The 23,314-nt window shown below is 44.0% G+C and overlaps 1 protein-coding gene across 7 annotated transcripts in view; it reads right to left on the bottom strand.

Annotated features, from left to right (window-relative positions):
- The window catches only part of DAB1 (DAB adaptor protein 1), a 1,209,360-nt gene that overhangs the window by 27,659 nt on the left and 1,158,387 nt on the right, over positions 1-23,314 (bottom strand). For 4 of the 7 annotated variants that reach the window (XM_071217425.1, XM_071217424.1, XM_058303511.2 and 1 more), the window contains one exon: positions 1,537-1,599. In XM_071217425.1, coding sequence (XP_071073526.1) covers positions 1,537-1,599 — 63 coding nt within the window. Of the gene's footprint in view, positions 1-1,536; positions 1,600-6,265; positions 6,314-6,404; positions 6,456-23,314 lie in introns of all 7 variants that reach the window. The other 3 variants (XM_058303509.1, XM_023590842.3, XM_023590841.3) reach the window with 1 other exon arrangement.

Raw genomic sequence — 23,314 nt, 5'->3', positions numbered from 1 at the left:
TTTGATGACATACATGTTCATATATATGTATATTTCTCCCCCTTGGAACCGAATGGGGCAAGCAATTAATCCTGAAACCACAGCAATTAGACAAGGCCATTTTTAGACTAGCAGTTGTGGGACGAATGGCATTGTTCTAAGGATTATTAAATACCCATTTGGATTGCACTTAGGTTCAGAGCCAGAAATATAGCTAGGAACTGCTGTGTTAAGCACTTTTAAACACATCCAGTGTCATTCTTGTTTCCCTGTGTGACCCTGATGAGTTACGTACCCTCTCTGGGCCACAGTTTGCTCATCTGTAAAAGGAGATGAGGTCAAAAGACCTCTTCAGATGTGTCCAGCTCCACAGCCCCTCAATCCTGAGATTCTGAGTGCCCAGGATGAAGCAGTTATCCCAGGGATGGAGGAGAGAATAAGAAAGGCTAGAGTTGTCCAGATTCCTTGGGGACAGAAGCTGCTATCCCCTCACTCATGGCCTCTCCAGGCATCAGGTGTTGGAGCAGGGCAGCTGTGCCTAGGTTCCCTGGCAGCAGCTGTGGGCAGCAGGGTCTCTTGCCATCTGTCCTAAGGGGTAAGGCTACAGCCTTTCGCTGTGAGGCGCAGCTAGCCAATGAACCATGGCACCATCCGTCGATTTGCACAACGGCCAAGTGCCCGGAGGAGCTGCCCCCTCCCAGCGGCTTCAGCTGGAGCAGCTGCAGCTGACAGTTCTCTGCCCACCTCCTCCCGGGAATGGACAGGGGAGGGCCTGGAGGCGCCACCTCTGCTCTTTCCTCTGCTGTGGCTTCAGGGTTGCCTTTGAACGCACCCAGTCCTCAAAGCATTTGGGATTCTATTTTGCTTTGGTTTTAATTCTGTCTTCTTCTTTTCATTTGCAAATTAGGGTGCTCTGCAATCTCAGTTCTCTTACAGGAATAGGCTGAGATACCCTGGCTGAAAGGAGGCTCAGGTCTTGGTCTGTGCAGCTAGGACATAGGCTGGGAGGGGAGGGAAGAAACAAGGCAGAAAGACAGGAAGGCAGGAAGGGAGGAAGGGAGGGCAGGGCAGACAGGGCTGCGGGAGAAAACACTTCTTTGCCTTTGCCTGGCTGACTGCCTGCTCCGTGCTAGGCTCTGGGTAGGTGCTGACAAGTACCTAGGCACATTTGTTGTCACGCGGTGCTTCTTGCCCATTCCCAACTTGACCCTGGGCTCATTGCAGGCAGGGACCACCTCTCATTCTTATCTCTATCCCCAATGCCCACCTCAAATGCAATCACCCAGAAAATGTCCTGTAATTGCTGAATTGTGTAGTCTCATTTATTTCTCAAAAACAGAGGTGTATATCATAATTCCTTTTTATATGTTTTTTGTTAAGAGCAGTGAAAACTGAGGCTCAGAAATGCTTTCACTCGCCCAAGTCACAAAGATTGAAAGAGTCAGAGCTGATATTCACTAGCAGGCCTCTTTTTGCTCAAAGCTCACATTCTCTTTACTAGGTAACTGAGGAATGGCAGGGATGGGATGCAGGACTCAAAGGGTAAAGCATACTTACGGGGGGAGAGGTTATCTCAGGAGGGGTGGACATGTCCCCAAAAAGTTCTAATTGGGTCACAGCCTGAAAAGACAAAAAGATAACCATGTAACCCCAAGGAAAGCTGAAACCACCAGGCACCGTGTTAAAAAGAGCATGATAAGAAGATCAAGCTTCTCTTTTTTTCATGGTGGCTCTCAGAACAGTAAGCCCAATTAGTCATTGCTTTACTTCATGTTCCCAAAGACAACATCTCAGACCAGGCCAGAATCAATTCTCCCTTCAGTGTGCCTGGCTATTTATCCCCACTTAGACAAGGAGACTGGCTCATGAGCCACTTCCCATAAGGAATAATAATACCTATCCCCACTTCTTTGCCATCAAATACCAGCATTGCCTCTCAGCATTCCCATCGTTTGTCTCTTTCGTAAGTCCGTCCAGATGTACACATTGCCTTCCAGGTGCTAAGTCCAGCCAGACATGACTTCAAGGTCATCTCTCATTAATGCTCCCAGTAACACTAACCCTGAGAGGTAGGACTCAATGTCCCCATTTTTACAGATGAATAAACTGAGTCTCATAGAGGTGATTCAAGGTCACCCAGACTAGGACTGGAATTTTCTTCATGTGAAGTTTCCAAGTCAAATAGCAGTCCCTGAAAGAGTTCATTTTTGGGGGAAAAAATGTAGTTGGAGGAAAAGAAAACAGACCATTTAATACCAGGAAGGGCATCAAATCCAGCCTAGAATATACACTATTAATCACAGCGAGGAGCTCCATCACTGCAGATACCCTATCATCCAGCACGCCATCCATCATGCGGCAGCGTCAGAGCAAGGCCAGCGTAACAGGAGGAGAAACCCTTTAAGATATACATGAAAATTAATCTGCATACACTTTGAGTTTCAGAGACTATGGGGAGTCTATGGCCAGAAACCAAGTGGCCTGGTTTAATTATGAGAAATCTATAATCATACGCTTTGTGTAAACCTGTTTACAGAAGGAAAAACTACTCTCCCCTCATCTTCTCGTTTTAAGTGATGGCTTCTAAGTGTGTGTGTGTTGGGGAGGGAGAAGGGGCCACATGAAAATACCACCTAAAGGACAGGGCTGACTGCCCTGCCACACAGGACACTGTCTCATTCTGCTTAAACCAGGCCATGGCTGGCCTTGTATCATTCGCAACATGAAGGGAATGTTCTTTTCTATTGATAAGTGACTGACTGCTGGGTGCTGGGAAAGGTGCCATGTCTGGGGTTGTATTTGTACTTTACCACTTGCAATCTCTGCAACTACTCAGTGCTTCAGTTCTCTCACCTGGAACATGGAAATCATAATATTTCCTCTCCAGATTCATCAACAAAATCAACAGCAGAATTTCCTTTGAAGTTTGGCTAAGTCTGGTTAAAAAAGGCACAGCTTTTTTTTTCTCTTCTCTTTTTGCCAAACGAACAGCTTTGTCTTGTCACCGCACTTTCAACTCTTCCCCTTAAGCCTTCAGATGGACTATGTGGGTGCCTGGCACTCAGTAGGGCCCTCTGCCTATTAATTTTCTTCCCAACCTCACGCTATGTTTTTGCTAAACACTGAACAGCTGCTAGGTACTGAGCCCTGTGCTAGGTGCTGGGAGCATCGTGGGGAATGCAAAGTCCCAGCAGCAGGGAGTAACGGGCTGCTGGGGGCTATGCAGAGATGCAGGTAATTGCAGTGTCAGGGGGCAGGGGTGGCGACTGAGATCTCTGGGGTGCTACACTCAGAAAGGGACCCAGCCAGCTCTTGGTGAAGAAGATGAATGAAGCTTTTCTCAAGGAAACAGCCCCGATCTGAATCCTGAAGGAGAGGAGCAGTTTGCCAGGCAGTGAAGAGGGCGAGGGGGGATTCAGACGGAGCTAAGCGGATGGAGAGAGGGCTGGGACGGCACTGGTAGGTGGGAACACAAGCTGCTTGGTGCTCCCAGCCTGTGACGTGGGGGAGCGGCAGGAGAGGGGGCCAGTGGGGTGGGCAGGGGTAATGCAGTGGTGGACTTGTGTGTATTTCTGTCTTTTCAGCCAACTCATTACCAACTTCTCTCTCATTTGACGAGAGTCCAGCAGCCGGTGGTAATGGGACGGTCACCGTTCAGGGTGCTTGCCCCAAATCCGGCTAGACCCTAAACGCATGTTTTTCCTAGATAACGGCTTCTTCAGCAACCAAGTTGTTTTTATGTCATTAGGGGACACTTCGCCAGTCCTTTAAAGTCTCTCCCAGATTCATAAAAGGAGTAATTCTATTTAATCAATTCAAATGAAGCTTCAGGGTGTCCTCGTGATTGGAAACTCAATGCTTTTAAAATGGCCACAACTATTTTCAGTGTTAGGAAAATATTAAAATGAAGTTAATAATTAAATCATACAATTTACATTTCAAATGTGTTGAACTCATGGCACACTTTTACTAACATCATAAATATAATTTATTGGATCATTTTCTCCTTAAGCGCAACTTTTAAAATAACCTTCATTCTTGAGATATAGTCTTTCCTTTTGCCAGATGATTTTCACTCAAGGATTAAACGAGAAAAACATGCAGAGGCATAAAACATAGATTGTTATTTCATTCCATTGGCTTTGCTGTTTAAATAGAACCTTGAGTTAATTAAATTTTATAGAAAAAAAGGGATTCTTAGGCCATAAAATTAAAAATAATTCTAATAACCATATGTGATTGAGAACCTGGAATAATATCTGTTTTCACAGCCCCCCATGTTAACCCTAGTCCTTTTATTTGGAACCTAATATACCATGTTCCATCTGATAATATTTTCTAATTAAGCACTTTAAAGGTCTCAAGAGAATAAAACTAACAATTCACATTCGTTAAACACTTTATGGTTTACAATATACTTTCCAATATATTATCCTGTTTGACACTCACCAAGTCTGGTGGAACTGGCAGCACCGGTCTCATGTTCTAGTCTATATTTTACGGATAAGCTGATTGGGAATGAGAGGGTAAGCGACTCGCCTCTGCTTGGTCAGTTAAAAGACCCTGTGGGCTGCCCAGCTTCCTGTTGGTCTGTATTCTACTTTATGAAGCCCTAGTTAGCCCTCCTACAGGCAGAAGCCCAGGGCTACAATGTTCCTTACGCGGAAGCCTAGATTCCAAATGGGGCTGCTAGGACTCAAGCCCCTCCAAAGCAGCCATCTGAAAGGTCTGCTCGCAATGCCTCCTTGCCATCAAAATGTCCTCAGGCAGAGAGAGACACAGCTGCTGAGGGCAGATTTTGGCCCCTTCTCAGGGCCTATAGACATTTTCTAGGGAAAGCTGAGTGGCATTGGGAGCTGCCAGCCAGTGAGGATATCGAGGTATTGCTTAGAGATGGAGGGGGTAGCCCTCGCTCTCCACTGGCCTGCCCTGCCCCTCCCCAGCCATTTGTAGTATGAACGACTGCTATTTCCCAGTAACATCTGGAGTGTCATAAATTGCTGTTTCAGGTCCGCTGGTCCTTCTTTCAACTAGACCGCTGCCCCTAGTTCCTTCTATAGAGCAATTCTGAAGGTGCCGTTGGTGAAGGCTGAGTTGTCATTGCCTGACCCCCCAAACACACTCCGACAGACTCATTCCCTATGTTTTGGCACCAGGAGCTCCTCATGACCCTTTACAGCAAAGGTATGAAGCCCCTGCTGTGAATGAGCTACTGTGCCGAGGGCAGGGCATATAGAGAGGAATAAGGCATGTTCCTACTCTTGTGAGTTCACTGTTTTTTGGAAAGACAGACCTATGGATATGATTAATTCAGAATTATGAAGGAGAGAAGCACAAGGTGTTACAAAGGAAGGGCCACTGCAGGGACTTTACACATGCTCCTACCTTCCCTCGCCCACCCCCATTGCCTTTCCCACACATTTTTAAGGACATAAATTAGAAGACTTACTTTTTCCCCTAGGAAGTGTTTCCTAACCCAATTTGAACCCCATCCCACTGCTCAGAACAGCTTATATGATACTCCTAGATCAGTGGTTCTCAACTTCAGATGCACATTGAAATCATCTGGGGAAATCTTTAAGCAATGCTAATGCTTGACAGCCTAGCCATGGAGGCTGTAAAAACATTCCACGTGATTAAAATCTGTAGCCAAGATTAAGGACCACTGTCCTAGAGGCTCCCCATAACTCTCCAGTACCTAGGGGTGATAATACATATTGGCCTGTGCATCAACCACTGAACAAACAATGGCTGAAAACTAGTACATCCCTATCAGGACACACCAACTGAACAGCAACTTTGACTGCTTCATCTCCAATGGTGCACTTAGCATATCCTGTTTATGGTCTGAATGCACCTCTACTCGGTTATACTCCACTAGGCCACCTTATCCTATCCTGCCCTAAGCTGCCCTATTTTATGTTACCTACACCATGCTACTTGGGGCTTCTGGAGGACAGAGGCTGGATACTCCTTGGTTGTATCTCCCGCATGTATCAGAATGTCTGGTGCATGGTAGGGCTTGGAAAACATTTGTTGGATGAAAAGCAGGGGTGTCACCGCCTCTTCAACATATATTTCTCTCTCTCACACACGCATGTACCCATGCTCTTTCTATCTGACCTTACTGCAGGGTGCAAGGAAGTCTCTTGTGAAGAGCGGACTAGGTGCTCCTTGGAGCAGAGAAAAGGTCTGCGGTTCACGCTAGCAGGATGAGGGGAACATGATGTCACTGTGTGAGAATGACCGGAATATCCTCATTTTAATAAGAGCCTCGAGGCCTTACCTTTGTTGCCTCGAAAATCTCATCCCAGTCCATCGGTAGGTTTCTGTTCTGTAACCACAGGGCATGACTTATGAGTATGAGATGAACGATGAGATAATGACACGAAACAGTTAACCAGACAGAGCACTTTCATTCTTACCGGGGTGGCTGCAGCGAACCGCTGGTCAAAATCCACAAATGGGTGGCCGTTCTGAAAGTGTAAGGGATGATGAATGAGGATGAAGAGAGTGACACACAGATGACATGGATTTATGACTTCAATGATGACAGTATCTATGGTTTACACTCCCATGGTCTCTTGCCAATGTACTGTGAAAATCCTGGAATATGTTCCCAGCATAAGCAGCTGATAATACACAGGCCTGATTAGGAAATACAGCAATGGCGACTTTGTAAGTTTAAAGTCCATCTTTCTGCAATTACAGACATTACCTGGCCAGTCTCGAGTGGATTCAAATAGGAACATGGAATTTATACTTGAGATTTTTCTTTCAAAAGAAAAAAAATATTATCATGTCCTTTTAGCAAAACATAACTCTTTGGAGCCACCTCTGAGCAGCTAGTTGCATTGTCCTCTCTGTTTGAAAGGCTCTTCTCCCATCTCTGCACACTCGGAGCTCACCAAATTCCTCAATACCCATCCTAAAGCCACCTCTTTCGTGAAGCTTTCCTTGATCTTCTGAACTGCAAATCCTCCTCTGCAGCCCTTTAGCATATCACCTGTGCCTATGAAACTGGACTGTCTGAAGCTGGGACCATGCCTTATTGATTCTGGAATGCCTGTCAGCTTAGAGTATCTGGCACATAGCAGGTGCTCAAAAATATATGAATGGGAGTGGGGGTTGCTCAGTGGCTGAGTGCCTGCTTTGCATATACGAGGTCCCATGTTTAACCCCTGGTACCCCCTTAAAAATTATATATATATATATATATGAAAAATTATATATATATATGAAGAAAGACATGTTTAAAAATAGCTGGTGGTTCCTCAATCGAATTGCTTTGTTAATTTTAAATTTTTGTTCATTATATACATATATAATATGTAATATTGAATGTCTACAGAATAACCATGATTGGGTCTATATGAACAAGATTTTTGGATGACGTGCAAGTAGGATGACATTAACCTGCTAATCTTGACACTATTATAAAGTTCTACATGAACGGAACTAACCGCATCATTTCCTAATTTAGAGGAGCACTTCCCCTTTGGCAGTGGAGGGGTATGGAAGCTATTGCCCTTAGTCACAGCCCCCTAATACTCCGTGAGAAATCCCTTTCACCTGGTCATGGTCATAGAGCATGTGAATGTGCCCCACCTCAGCCCCAGTTCAGGGGGCAGAGCAGAGCAGGAGAACCCACCGTGCCTGCGCCAGCTACAGCAGTGCCTGGGGCCAGCCACCAATGAGCCTGTCATCAGCCACCTTCTTCCACTAGGCATTGGTCACCAAGGGTCAGTTTTGGCTAAGCTGAGAGGAGAAACCACCACATAAATGATGATGATGATGATTTGGCCAGAGGTGGGGAGAGGCTGTTGAGACCACATTAGTCTAAGCGATCCTATAATCTATGGCGTGGCCTAAAAGGTTAAGGTTTTGTCACTACATCCTTTATAAATTCACACACTACTAGGGATTTATGGCAGAGCCCCTACCAACTAGCTCTGGGTCATAACTTTTAATAAAAACATTTTTTAGTGTCCAAAATCTCATTACATCTGTCCAATATAAAAAAGCAAATGGCTTCAGAGCATGATGGATGAATTAAATAAATTTGAAAAACAGCCTGTGGTGGAGTCTCATAAAAACCCCCACCATGTCCCATGTAATGAAAATGTGGGAGGATAACCAGCATCGGCATGAGCTTGTCACTTTCCTGGTGACAGAAGAGGCAACCTTTGGTGAGGTGGGAAGCTGCGTGGGGACGAGGTGATTTCCTTAAAAGCAGCTGAAGCCTGATTTGGGGGTATGAAAAAAAGCATCTCTCCGGAGGCACATGGCTAAAGACCGAGTCCTGGCCATGCCATGGGCTAATGGTGTGGCCCTGGACAAGGTATCTAACCCATGTTGTGCGTTTCATCTTGAAAGTAGGGATGGTAATGATGACAGCATCTCTGGTGTGTTGGGAGGACTGACCAAGTTGTGAGTATAAACGTTCGTTTGTTGTTTGGCGCATAGTAGATGCTCAATGAACAGCAGTTATTATTAGTATCTCCCCATTCTACTCCTTTTGGCTCATTTTAGCCATGCACTCACACATCTTTTTTAAGATTTGGTAACTATTATTATATGATATTTAGAAAAATAAAAGAGGAAGACAAAACAGAAGTGCAGCCTGGAGAGCCCCCCTCTAGAAACCACCCTGCTTGATAGCACAGACAGGCTCCCATGTGAAAGGCTGCTCTGACACCTCCTGGCATTTCCGGTCTGAGTCCTGAACCCCTCAATCCATTCCTGGCCCTATCCTCCCTGTCTGTTCTTGCTCCTGGCTACAGTCTTGCCTGCTCAGCTTCTCCCAGCTGTACCTTTGGTACCCAATGCTTGTGGTTGCGTGCCTTACTGTTCTGTCTGGCTCAGTCATTTCTTGGAGCATCCCCTTCCTCTCTGGAACAACCTTTGGTAACACCTATTGCATTTTACCTTGTCAGTGGGGAGTATAATTAATGAAAGTCCTACTGGGAAAACTGAAGGCATCTTGACTGAGAACACAACAGATGAATTTCTTCAGCCAACATTCACTGGCTGAAGTGAATGCCATGCCCTGGTTATGCACTGGTGATACAAAGATGAATGATGCATGGTTCTTGGTCTCATGAAGCTCCCATCCAGCCCCAGTGAATAATCATTGTAGCTTGGCATGGGATAGGCATGGGGCAGGGAGGTCACAAGACTTTACGTGTAAACTCAAAATTCAGACCAATGCTGCAAAAAATGACTCCAAGGATCGATTTAGAAGGCTCAGAAGAAACAGATGGACTGAAGTGATGTAAAACTGCACTAAGGAGAAGTGGCTCCAGGGATTTGAATGCACAAACCTTTTCCTGGGGAGGGATTTAACAGGGAAGACAGATGCTAATGAAGACAAATTCTCTCTGGGATACCTAGGAGTCTATGCTCTCTATTGCCTTCAGCCAAGAGTAAATAGTCACTTTCCTACTTTTTGGCAGAGAGGAAGGAAAAACTCTGTTTGGCAACTGAAGAATGGAAGGTAGGGGTAGAAGTGGGAAGAGATGGAGAATAGAAGCTATGATATTAATAACTGATTTTTCTTTAGAGCAGTGCTGTTCAAGAAAACTTTCTGTGATGATGGGAAAGGTTCTATATCTGTGTTGTCTGATGCAGGAGCCAGAAGCCACATGTGGACACTGAGCATTTGAAATATGGCTAGTGTGACTGAGGAATTGGCATTTTAATTTTATTTAGTTTTAAGTTAAATTTAAAAAGCCACATGTGGCTAGTGGCTACTATATTGGACAGCACAGCTCTGATAACATACATTGAAAATAATAAAACAAACTTCCAGTTGACCGAGTACTTTCTAAACACTAGACATATTCCTTACATAGTCTCTTCTATTCTTTCAAAAAATATCTTACAAAAAAAGTGAGGGAGGGGGTTGCTGCTCTGTGGTTGAGTGCCTGCTTTCCATGTACAAGGTCCTGAGTTCAATTTCTGTTACCCCCCCACCCTCCCACACCGCCCCCCCCTCAAAATCTTACATTTGTATTGACTGGAAAAGTTCAATGGAAGAGCTGCATTCTTCTCATGTCTAGACAGAGTCACAAAATCAAACTCAGTTTATAAAAATATCAGCCCTCCTCTCTTTGATATAAAACGTTTTTTCATTGTCTGGGCTAAATCAGAGCCAGATATTTGTGGGGCTTTTTTAAAGGAAGTTAAGATTCATGTTTCTATGAAGCCCCACTATCATTAAAAAAAAATGGAATCACATTCAACACCAATGCATCAGGCTTACTGAGATTTGAGACTCCCTGGTCTTGCTGGACTCAGTGCCTTAATCTTACAGAAGAATTGGCTTTTAAGATTCATTCCTGTAGTGATTGAAAAGTTGCCTCTGATTACTCTAAGTTGGGTCTCATTTCAGTGGCTAATGGCCCTCTTTCCGCTACCTACCAATTCAGGAGGGTCCCAAAAGATTTGTCCAGGAATGTGGGGAATGGAAGAAAATGCTTAGATCTTATAATGAAGGTTATATTTTCTCTTGAAGTGAATGCAAGCACAATATATCCACAAATTCTTCAACAATGAAATATTTACTAAGAAAAGGGTGGTTTGAGCTCCTAAAAATTAAGCTGATCTTTCTTAAAATGTGAAGAGACAGTTCCTGGCGATGAAAGGAATTTGCTAGTGCCTTAATCAGATGACAGAAGAAAAGCAGAAAAAAAAATGCAGAAAAGCTGGTGACCAAGAACAGGGCACTGAGCTGACCTGAAAAGGCTAATGTGAATGAACAGATGAACAGTGGATGGCAATGACAAGGAATCAGACTCTTGCTTCTTTGACCTTCCCAACTTTAATCTAATTTCAAGAAAACCAATTTGCTAGCATTTGAAAACACTGGATATTTTTAAAGTGAGAAATTTGGCTTCTGGGGGAAGGAGGAAGAGAGATGTTTGAAACATCATTGGCATTTCCTTGGATAAAACCCTTCATTACTCTGGGTCTCAGTTTTCTCCTCAGGAAAGTAGGGATAATAGACAATGTGGGCTTGCTGAGAGGAAGAGGTGAGATGATTGATGTGCATGGAAATAATAAGCACAGCAACAGGCAGAGAAATATCTCAATGCATGCCAGTTCCCCTTCAAAAATTAGAGAAAGTAAAAAAGGAAGGAAGGGAAGAGTATGAAAAAGAAGGGAACACTGGATAGTCATGGGATTATTTGCTTTCTAGGTGAGGGTAGGCAGGTGCCAGGCTGTGACAAGGCTTGGGAACCACTGGTCCATATAAAGCCTTTAGTATACAATACTTGGCTCAGAGTAAAGACATGATTCAAGCTATTAGTTGCTGTTTCTGTCGTTTTGATCGTTAGATACAGGGCGCCCAATCCAGTTTTGTGGGGTTTGGGAAGCAGGAAGGAGCAGGCATTTTGATGCTGGTGGCAGCAGTGGTGCTGGGGATTTGAGGGTGGTGAGGCTGTTGTAAGGATGGTGGAAAGTGATGGTAAAGAGACGATGATACAGCTGTTTCTGTGGCCTCAGACAAGCTGGAGCCAGTAGCGGAGTTTACGAAGAAACACCGAAAACACCCTCACAGCTCTTGGGGCCTCTCTAGGGGCGCTGGAAACGACCGTGTGCTCCTACGCTTGCGATCCTGATCCCAAACACGACCCCATCCCAAATCTCTGGTATCTGACAAGGCTGACTTTAGAATTTGGCACGCTCTTCCTTTTGCCCCTTTGTCAGTGGAGGGGCTGGCTGCAGGATGGCTCTGATATTTAACAGCTTTCAAAAGAACAGACCTGTACCGGTACACATGTAGAGAGAAAACTGCAAACCGAAGGGGAAGGATTTCCCATAGCTTGTAACTATTTGATGTCTTCCTTTCTCTCTTCTCTCTTTTTTTAAAAAAACTATTATTCTATTTTCACATTAGCAAAAATTCAAGCAAAAACTCCTAACAAGATTTGGCATCAGTTCAGGACTTTGGAAAGGGAGTGAATTACAATCTTGGTAACGTGAAATTGGCTCCTGTCAGCAGGATGACAGGGTCTGAACACACTTCTGGGAGGAGGGCAGGGGGACCTTCTCAGACAGCCAGTCATCTTTTTCTGCTGGTGTGCCTATCTTGGAGAGACTAATACTGCGGTCCAGATGGCATTCAAATTGCAACAAGAAATACTGGGTGGAGTTGGAATTGAGCGAGAATAGCAGAGGCTCAGGCTGAATGTAGAGCAAATTGGAGAAAGTCACAAATGGAGAGATGTCACAGCAAAGGAAAAAATAGTCAGGAGGGCTCTGCCTGCTGCTCTAACAGCCGTTCCATGCAAAATGCTTTTCCTTGTCTTCTCCAGAGGAACGCAGGGATTTTGTGTGTGTGTGTGTGTTTTTTTAACATACTTAGGAGTGCATTTCCTTACTCCTGGATTCAGTCCTTTAAGTATTCATCTACTTCTTCACAAACTTTCCTAAATCCTTACGATGTGCAATGGCACTGTGACAAGACAACAAGGAATATGATGCTGTTCCTTCTCAGATATCCAACAGTCAAGTAGTGGAAATCAGTGACTGCTAATTCAAATCAGAATGGGAGAGTGTCACAACAGGGCACCCCAGTGAGCATTTTCTTAGGGCACGCACCATTTTCACTGCTGCACTGCCAATCACAAACCTCAAGGCGGGTCCATTGCCAACAACCCGAACAAGAATTCCATTTTTATATAAATGACATTTGACAAGTTTACTCATCCCTTGAAGTTTCTTTGTTGTAAAGTTGAGGAAATATCCATCTCACAAGACTGTGTTGAGGATTAGCCAGGAGATTTATAGAAACAGTTTAGCAGGGTGCCTGGCACATAGGAAGACCTCCATTAGTGTCTGCTTGTTGGTGATGTGCATTAGGGCAACAATTCAATAGAGGATATGATGATTTTGTAGAGTCTTGATAGCACTTTGAACTGTTTTATGAACTGCAGAATTGCAGAGTAATAGAGCTAGAAGACACCACAGAGATCATCAATCCAGGTCAACCCTATATTCTTTTCAGGTGAAGAAACTGAGGACTCCGACTTGTTGAAAATCATGATAATGTTAGTAGCAGTTCCTAACTCCTTGTGTAGTTCTTTTCCATCTCTTCATGATTCCTCTTACAATTGTACAGAAAAAAAAGGAGACAGTGTTAAGTCAGAGCAGAAAAACCATTCAGTCTGGCTCACAAGAAAACTAAGGCACCCAAGGAAACCTCAGCCTGCTTATTTGTAAAACTGTAATGTAAATAGCTAATTCACAGGGCTCCAAAGAACAAATCAGGTTTTGTTCATGAATAGACTGGACTTGGAAGGCAACCTAGAGGTTTTAAGTCCATGGGAAATGTGGAAGAGCATTATCCAGAACATTCTCTGTTTGTCCAATCTACAAATAGTTTGTAACTTTGTGTCATGATTTCTCATACCCTCTAAATGAGTCTTTCAGCACATTCTTATTCTCTCAGGCCTTGGCACAAGCTATTCTCTCTGACTGGATGCCTTCCTCTCCTCATTCATCATGAAAGCTGTAATACCTCTCTAGGGATTTGAGTCACCTCTTCCTCATAGCCTTCTTCCATGGCCTTCAGATGGATTAGTTGATCTTCCTCTGGGCATCACACAGGTCCAATTTTAATGGTTTATTACCTTCCCTCTTCTCTACTACAGACTATGACCTTCTAGAGATGGTAAGTTCCTTGTAAGAGAAACTCTTTTATCCATTTTTGAGCCCAGTGGCTAGCACATAGAAGGAAATTATATTGAACAAACAAATAGAAAAAAAAAAATGAATGGATGAACTTGCTCATATAACAGAATAGAAAAACTGAACAGAAAGAAACTTGGTACTAACATGACTTTCTCTATGGAGGTGTCTTAGTTTGCCACAGGGATGCCAATGCAAAGTACCAGAAATGATTTGGCTTTTATAACGGGAAATTTAGTAGGGGAAAATCTTACAATTTCAAGGCCGTGAAATGTCCAGATCAAGGCACCATCAGAATTGACGATCCTAGCATCCCGCCATATGGCAATTAGGCAAGATGGCAGGTCCATCAGTCTCACTCTACTTTTTCCTTGAACTCAGCTGTGGTCCATCAGCCATCTTTTCCTGGGCCTCAGTTCCTTGAGCCTCTCAGGGCATCTCTCCTTGAATTCAGCTGTGGGTGAACCTGGAATCCTGTATCTCACAGGTCCAGATCAAATATGGAAGTTTCCTTTCTCTTTGTGTCTCCATTTATATCAGACTAAGCAAGAGGGCAGAGACCCAAGTTGGCTTATACCTCACTGATGCAGTCCAATCAAAAGGCCCCATACCCACAGAAATGGATTAATTCAGAAACATAATCTTTTTCTTTTTTGGGATTCATAAAAGAACTTCAGACTGTCACAAAGGGCATAGTGTTTCAAGCGCTCAGCATGTATGTCCCCTGGGCACATATACACACTCCCAGAGCCGGGGCATTTCCCATTAAAAACCCCAGAAAAGATGTCATATCTACTCTGTCATGTCCCAGAAAACATTTTAAGAATAGGGAAGTGCTGTTCTTCTAGTCCTTCTATATCTGATAGCATCTTAATCTCAGCTCTCAAGTGAGTAAGCTATTCAAGGGTGGCAATTTGAGACATTCCTTGTTACCTGAAGTCTGGCGAATATATGATATGCTCACCTTCCTGAGTTGCTAGCAGTTAGTTGGTGAAGCTCTTATATTCCATACTGTTCAGCCTCTCAGACTTGACATGTCCAAAGAACTCTTGATCTCCCTGCCCCAAAATAAAACCCCATTTTTTCCTTGTCTCCCAATTTCTTAAAGGCCATTGACCTAAACCTAGTTGTGTAAGTCCCCAAATCTATAAATTACTCTTCATTCCTCTCCTTTTTACATCCAGACACACCCAATCTACCATTAAGAAATGGTGATGCCATCTTTAGAAAAAATCCCAAATCTGTGTGGTCCTCTCCATCTCTTCTGCAACATTTTTTTCCTGTCCCCTTAAATTCATCCCCTACAGAGCAGTGGGATCTTAAAAAAATATATCAGATCAGGTCACTTCCCTTCTCACATCCCTCCATGGTCTTCCACTGCACTTGGAACAAAGTCCAAACTCCTTACTATAGCCTATAGCACTGTCTGGGACTGAGCTGCCACCCCCTTTCTCAACTCACCATCCACCATGCTCTCCATCGCCACCAGGCCATGCTCCAGCCAACACTGATCTCTCTCCTTTCCTCAGGCCCCACTGGCTCATTCATGCCTCAGGGCCTTTGTTCTTGCCTTTCCCTATCCTTAGAACACTCTGGGTTGGGTTGGTTTCTTCTTATAATTCAGATCTTGTCACAGGTGACCTCCTTGAAGAGACTTCTCTATTTGCCTAATGCAGCAGCAGCCTCAGCTCTTTTTATATTATCCTGCTTTGTTTTTCTTCATAGTGTTTTTGACTCCATCTGTCTTTGTCTGTTGGCAGTCTGCCCCTGTGGAATATAACCTCAGCTAAGAGATGTGCACTAGTACAGTGCCTGGCACATAGTGGACACTAAACAGTGTTTGTGCATTAGCTGGAACAGAACAATGAATAATTGACTAGAACCTGGTTCTAGGAGGTAACTTCCAGTATTGCAGAATCTATAAAATTAAAGCAAAAAGGATACATTGTGCATAAAATTACAGGGACAAGGGAATGCCACGTTTGCCACTTTGGCATCAGGGCTCTGGTTTTCTTCCCTGCCTGTTCTCTGGGACTGGAGGCCTAATCTCTGAGGGCCCTGTAGCTAAGGCAAGCAGATGACATGTTCAATGAGATCTTATTAGGGATAGCATAGGCAGACACCCTCTCTTTACCTACAGATTTGCTATTTCTGTACTAGGAACAGGCCTTTTAATTAAAAGTACTCAGTATCGCCTTGGTTAAGCCACAGGTGGATGAAATCATTATTTCTGGTTTTGAAAAATCCATAAAGAGGAACAAACAGAATGTTCTGAACTGACGAGAGAGGAAGGAGTAGATCAAATAGTAATATTAAGACCTCATCTCTTATTGACCAGGCAGTAGCATCCAATGCTGAGATGGAACCTCTTCTGTACATACCAGACACTATTCTAAGTGCTTATATATGTTAACTCATTTAATTCTTATAGCAAATGTAGGCACTATTACGGCCCTCAGTTCCAGATGAGGAAACAGAAGCAGAGAAAGCTTAATTAACATGTAGGAAGTCATACAGATAGTATGGCAGAACTAGGATTCTCAGCTAGCTTTGGAGGGTGTGTTCTTGACCATTAAGCTACAGCAGGGGTTCTTAACCTTTTTTGTTCCACAGACCCCTTTGCCACTCAGGTGAAAACCACGGACCTCTTACTAGGTCCACACTATACTGTGTGTTATTTAATAAGTGTATCACATCCACACCAACACGTCCTCACAAGAATAATGTTTTCTTGAATTGCGATTCAAGCTTACGGACCCCTTGTTAAGAACCTCTGCGCTATTGTGAGGAGAACAAAAGGCTTGAGAGGACTTATGTCTTAGGAGTAGGTTGAGCAGTAAAGGTTCTGGAAGGAGCAGCCATGGTGGGCAGACTAGGAGACCGCCTGCCACAGTCCACCCCAATCCTCTCAGGAGGCATGGCCAGATCATACAAGTGCTGTCCCTAGAATGATGGCCTGAGTCTGGGTGATGGTGGAAACAACAGCACAATGTAAAATATATGGTGAAGGGGAGCAAACCAGAGCACTGAGCTGATGGCTTGCAATAATGGCAAAGAGGAATAGTATGAGAGATAAGGACAGTGGCGCTGCATGGTATGCTGACAGAACACTATGATAGGCAGGAAGATGGGAGGTGGAGAAAGGAGAGAGTATTGTAAAAACTGAGGGTCATTGTCACCTTCACATGAGACATTCTTTATGCACAAGAAGAGAATCAAGCGATTCACCTTCACAGTCAGACATTTCATTTTCCTCTGCCCTTAGCAACTCAACCTCAATTTTCTTGTCTGTTAGATGGAGGCAATAAGAGTTGTCAGGTTAATTAAACTAGATAAAGTTCCTTGAGTATTGGAATCAGGGGAGGCAGATTTTTAAATCTGTATAAATAAAACCAAGCCTCACCATATCAGAACGTCTCAGGGTAGGACCCAGGAAGTTGTGTTTTCAAAAGCCTCACAAATAGCTGCTATACCATGGGGTCTTGTGGAATCCCTGGACTAGAACCCGCCTGCCGGCACTTAGCACATTCCCTGGCCATACTCAGAAAATGTTGGTTTCTTACCTCCTTTCTTGAAAAAAGACAAGTTATGCATGCTTTGGGTTGGGATTGTCACCAATATATATTTTCTTTTTTTTTTTTTTTAATTTTTAATTTTATTTCTCTCCCCACCCCCCTGCACTTGTCTGCTCTCTGTGTCCATTCACTGTGTGTTCTTTTGTGTCTGCTTGCATTCTTGTCAGCGGCATGGGAATCTGTGTTTCTTTTTGCTGCGTCATCTTGCTGTGTCAACTCTCCGTGTGTGCAGCACCATTCTTGGGTAGGTTGCACTTTCTTTCACGCTGGGCGGCTCTTCTTACGGGGCACACTCCTTGCGCATGGGGCTCCCCTACGTGGGGATACCCCTGTGTGGCATGGCACTCCTTGCGCACATCAGCACTACGCATGGGCCAGCTGCACACGGGTCAGGAGGCCCAGGGTTTGAACCGCAGACCTCCCATGTGGTAGGCGGACGCCCTAACCACTGGGCCAAGTCCGCTTCCCAATATATATTTTCTTATTCCCAGTGATTGTTCATTTATCTCTCTCTCCTTAAACTATAGAGTTTGTTCATTACCCTCCTGCAACCACTAATAACAGCAGTTAGGGAAAAAGAAAGAGTCGCTACATGATGATTTATCCAGAAAAGCTGAATTACTGTACCAAGAGAGAATGAGTGTCGGCATCAATGGGTATTTATGGAGAAACTGTATATTATAACTCTGCTCGTTAGAGATGCTGTAGTTAAGGTTCTGTGAATGTTAATGACCTGTATTACAGGAATAATGGTAGGCTTGCAGCAGCAGCAACGGCAGTTAGCAGACACACCTAAATCACATTTTCTTACTATGTAACAGATCTCCGAGTTATGTGATTTATGCTCACCGAGGGTGCAGGCGTGTACCAGGGCACCTGTATTTTGGAAGGCAAGGTCTTACTGTAGCAGCTTCAGTGCTGGTAACTACTGACAATGAGTTTTACAAAAAAGATGGAGAGAAGGCTACTTTTTTCTCTTTGAAATCCCATGTGTTCTGGTCTTAAGAGGCAGCCTGGCCTGGCAAGAAGAGTATTCATGGACTTCAAGTAGGCTGACCCTACATCCTGGTTTGTCTGTGACAGTTCCTGTTTATTCCTATTGTCCTGACACAATTGCTAATAGCAATCCCCCTTTCACTTTCAACAGTGCCCCAGTTTGGATGATAAACTAGGTCACCCTAGTTTTAGGTACAGAGAGAGCTGGGTTAGAGTCTTAGTTACGCCAATGCTAGCTTTTCTAAGTGATTAAATTTCTCTGCACTTCAGTATCCTTAAAAGTAATATGGGAGAGAAGACAGAGTTGTTTGGAAGAGTCTTGGTATAGTACACTGAATACACAGCATAGTTCCTGTCCTGGAGTGGTGCTCCACATTTGGCAGTTACATTTACTTCTCTGCCCCACGTCAGGGCCTTGGCACTCCATCCTGCACCTTGCGTCTGGAATTGAACCTGATCTTGTTGACACTGTTGCTTACATCTCTTGAAGCACTTGGTACAGTCCTTTGTCCAAATAATATCATTAATAATAATAATTATGGCTAACATATATTGAGCACTTACTATGGATGAGAAGTTGTTCAGTATGTCTTACATGTATTACTTTATTCAATCCTCAAAAGCACTCTGTGGGATAGGATCCATAGTCATCATCCTAATTTTAGAGATGAACACACCAAGGCATCGCAAAGTTTAAATAAGCCATCCGAGGTTACTTGGCTGGTAAGCAGTGGAGCAAAATTTCAAACCCAAGTAGTCAGGCTTCAAAGCTCACACTCTTAACTGCAATACCATCCTGCCCACCAATTCTGGAGCATCAACTCTGTGCCAAGCACCATATCAATTGCCTTGCATCTCTTCTCTTATTTAATTCTCACAATAACCCAGGGAAGAAGCCCAGCCCATTTTGTTAACTGGTCATTAAGAATCTGAAAGGTTAATCAACTTACTCAGAACTATATGGCTAAAAAGTACAAGACTCTGGTTGACTTCAAATTCCAGCTCTTTCCATTGTGTTGTACTGCCTCCCAAAGGACAGGCTCCCAATCTATGTTTATAAATTAAATGATAGAAACAGCATCTCAAATGAGAAATAACCTGAAAGGTGTCCTTGTCTGACTCCCCACTTTTCCCACCCATAGAGTTAATGAATGGGTTCCTTTGGACAGTGGTTTTCATACCAAATGCTTGGGGCTTCCTCCCTTCCAGAACAGCGTATCCTTCCTTGGGGGTAGAAGAGAGGGCTTCCAGGTGGACAGGCCTTGAGGCTCCAACATAGCTTCAACTTTCATCTATCCATATAATGGGCTGCCAGGCAAGTTACATTTGAATGAAAGTTCTTGATTTTTATAAAAAGTTGGACTACCACTTCTCCAGGGGACCAGTAGCAGGTATTTTAGGAGGGAAATGGAATAAGTGTTTCATACAACTGAGCAAACAGGGCACCATGCAACTACATAAGCCACCACTGATCTCCTTCCATATTTGCAAGCATTCAACAGTGAGCCATCTACCACTCTGTTTGACTCCACTAGTGAGAGCCCAGTTTTTCGACTTTGGAGGAAAGAGCCAGATATCATTCAAAGTGATAATGTGACAGAGCCCCAAACTGAGTCATGGACTGAGAACAGAGAGCAAGATGAAAGAGGATTACTGCTGTCTTTGGCAAGAATCTTAAAGACAGCTAACAGAAAAGGGTGATGAAAAAGAAGTTAGACAAAATAGTCTGCATGTAAATTACAGGATCTGTAGGAAGGACACAGAGTGTTTGGTCTGTGTTGCCTCTTATCTGATCTCCCAAAATTTGTCATCCTGGAGAATGCTTAGGTGCCACCTTTGTCTCACTTCCCACATCAGCAAGAACTTCTAGGGCCACCCCAGTCATTGGCTCAAATTCACTTCCCACTCATCTGCCAGGCCGCACCCCAAGCCTGGACTCTCAGTGGTCCTGGCTTGCCTCGTCCTTGACCCCTCTGTCTCAAGAGCCTCATACTGTATCATAGAGGGCTGATTCCTGCAAGCTACATTTCCCGGTTCTACTGAGATTTGGCCAACATGAGGCAATGGTGGGAAACTGGATGCTGGGAGGATGGGAAAAGCAGTGAATTTCTTCCCTGCTCTTTAAGTAGTATTTCTCCTAGTGGCTAAGTAGCCTCTGTGTTTTCAGCTTCCACCAGACATCCCCTCTCTCCATGGTACCAGCTCCCATGGGGATCTCCCTCTGAGGTTCTTGCACCTGTCAGCAGCCCCAGTTCCTGGGCTTGGCTAGCATCCGCTTCCTTTGTTTGTCCTTCTGGCCCTAGCGATGGTAGCAACCTCCTACTATTATGAATCTGGGTTGTCCCACTGACCCGTCTGGCTTTCCAGCTCTTCTAACATGTTTGTTACTAATTCTTCACCTTAAATTCCTTCTATTAAATGCTTGGCATGGGCTCTGTTTTTCTGACTCCATCCTGATGGATATACTTAGATTATTCCATTAGCCTTTTAATGGTCTCCCCATCGGCAAATCACCTGCTGTAAGTCACCAGAGTGACTTTGAGAAGTACAACTCTAACAGTGCCACTCAACCCCTTAAGAGCTTCAGTGGTTTCCCCACCAAGAAAAATCCCAGCTTCTCAGCATGACAATTAAGGTTTTTGTTAGCTGGGTTTGGCTCCCCTCGACAATCTCTCTCATGCTCCCATGAAGTCATCCAGCCATCCCAGACTATTCGTCAACTCCTAGGATGGGCCAGTCCTTTCCAACATCTCAGTGCCTTTAAATATTCCGCTCCTTCTCCCTGAATACTGTTCCACCCTTTCTCCACTAACAAACTCTCATCATCTTTTCAGACTCTACTCAAAATATATCCTCTGGGTGAAGACTTCACCAGACTCCCTCAGGGGTAAGTTCCTGCCTCTCCATTGTGCTCCTATAGAACATTATATGCAGGGAAGCGGACTTGGCCCAATGGATAGGGTGTCCGCCTACCACATGGGAGGTCCGTGGTTCAAACCCCAGGCCTCCTTGACCCCTGTGGGATGGCCCACACGCAGTGCTGATACACGCAAGGAGTGCCCTGCCATGCAGGGGTGTCCACGCATAAGGGAGCCCCACGCGCAAGGAGTGCGCCGGTAAGGAGAGCCGCCCAGCACGAAAGAAAGTGCAGCCTGCCCAGGAATGGCACTGTGCACACAGAGAGCTGACGCAGCAAGATGACGCAACAAAAAGAAACACAGATTCCTGGTGCCGCTGATAAGGATAGAAGCGGTCACAGAAGAACACACAGAGAGTAGACAACTGGGAGGGGGAGTGGGGAATAAAAAATTAAAAAAAAGAACATTATATGCAGCCTCTTCCAGCCTTGCTCGTATTGATTGTAATTACTTTAGTACATCTACTTCCTTCTTGGGATCATTAAGACCCTTAAGCTGCCTGTCTATACATCTTTATATCCCTAGTTAATAGAATACTGTCTGGCAGGAAGGAGGATCTTAGGAAATGTTTGTTAAATGAATGAATGAATGAAGAGAAGTTGTAAGGATATTCAAATAAAAGGCTGCAGTGGGAGTTACTGCAATTACTGTAATTAGAGAAGGCCTGCCCTTGCAAGCATGCCCGCGGAAGCCAGGAGGAACGTTCCTCTTTACCAACCACAGGTGTGACTGAGGGATTCCGATATTGGCGGGAAGGCTAAACCATACAACTTCTTTTCCATGTCCATAATAACTCTAAGCTTGTAAGAATGTAGGATTTTATCTCAGGAAAATTTTTGTTCTGTACAACTAAAAGAAAACCCATCTAAGAAACACCAAAAGAGGTGAACTTCTATTTCTTTTGCTGGAATATGTGGATTCCAATTCCTTCCCCTCATTTCAGGACAGTCTCCTCTTGTGTGACATCTCTGTTAACTGTGTTGTGATAATTATAATTTCTCTACAATGTGGTGCTTAATGAGGAAGTGAAACTGACAAATGTTCAGCTTAGATTTAATCCAATTATGCAACATCTTGATCCAGATTTCAAACTAAAGGCAAAACCAACTGCTGAATTGTGAATGAAAATTTACTTGCCATAAAAGATGGGGGTTGAGGAGATTAGGGAACAGTTTTCTGGAGAATTTCTGCAATTTTTCACCTTTACAGATCTACTCTACCTACATTTGCAGCAGGGAAGAAATTAAATCTAGGGCAAAGAATATCAACTAAACACTAATTGTTGGTGGACTGGGTCTCATTTGGAAACACACAGGGCATTTGGAGAGTGAAAGGAAGGGGAGGCAAAATGAGAAGATTTCTGATCTTCTGTGGTGGGTGGCTTTCAAAGAGATTTTTTCTTTGGGATTCAGGAACACCTTTTCAGTATCTAGAAGGAGGGAAGCAGGGTGCCAGATTCAGGAACACCTTTACAGTATCTAGAAGGAGGGAAGCAGGGTGCCAGGCAGAGAGGAGGTTCAGGAATGAATTTGACATAGGCACATCCTCATGGAACTCAGTCTGATGGAAAAGAGCCAGCCACCAAGTGCCAAGCCTTGGGAGGACTAAGTGCAATTATAAAGACTGAAACAATGAGCAATGGGAGACAGGAACCAAGGTATATGTAATCGATCCCAATAAGGGTGAATGTGAGATGAAGGTTTGAATGTTTTTGTTGAAAGTCTAGGGTTCAAATTCTGACTCTGCCACTTACTAGCTTAGTTACATGACCTCTTGGTTTCCTGATGTTTCCTTATATGTACCATGCAAGGTTGCGATTACTGAAAGAGACAAGCTGTTTCCAGATCCTAGGGGGCCACGGCACATAACAGATGCTCAGAAATTCTACCTGCCTTTTCCATGGGTCAGCCTTAAATTCTTACTATATATGGTGAGTGGCATGGCACTTTGTTTTATAGTGCCATGTTTTATAAACATTTATAAAACAAAGCAAGGAACTGAATCAGAAGATGGGACCTCAGATCTGATCACTAGGATTCTCATTGGTTTCTCCTACGGTGGCTCCTTTTCAGGACATACCCAAAAGATCTTTAGCCATGATAATCAAACTCTCCAGAAGGAAACTGAGGAGGAACAGACTTTCTAAGCTTT

Source organism: Dasypus novemcinctus, chromosome 9, assembly GCF_030445035.2.
Source record: "Dasypus novemcinctus isolate mDasNov1 chromosome 9, mDasNov1.1.hap2, whole genome shotgun sequence".
In the NCBI taxonomy this organism is placed as follows: domain Eukaryota; kingdom Metazoa; phylum Chordata; class Mammalia; order Cingulata; family Dasypodidae; genus Dasypus; species Dasypus novemcinctus.
Note: the sequence above shows the minus strand (reverse complement) of the source record. Positions and strands in the feature narration are given on the sequence as shown.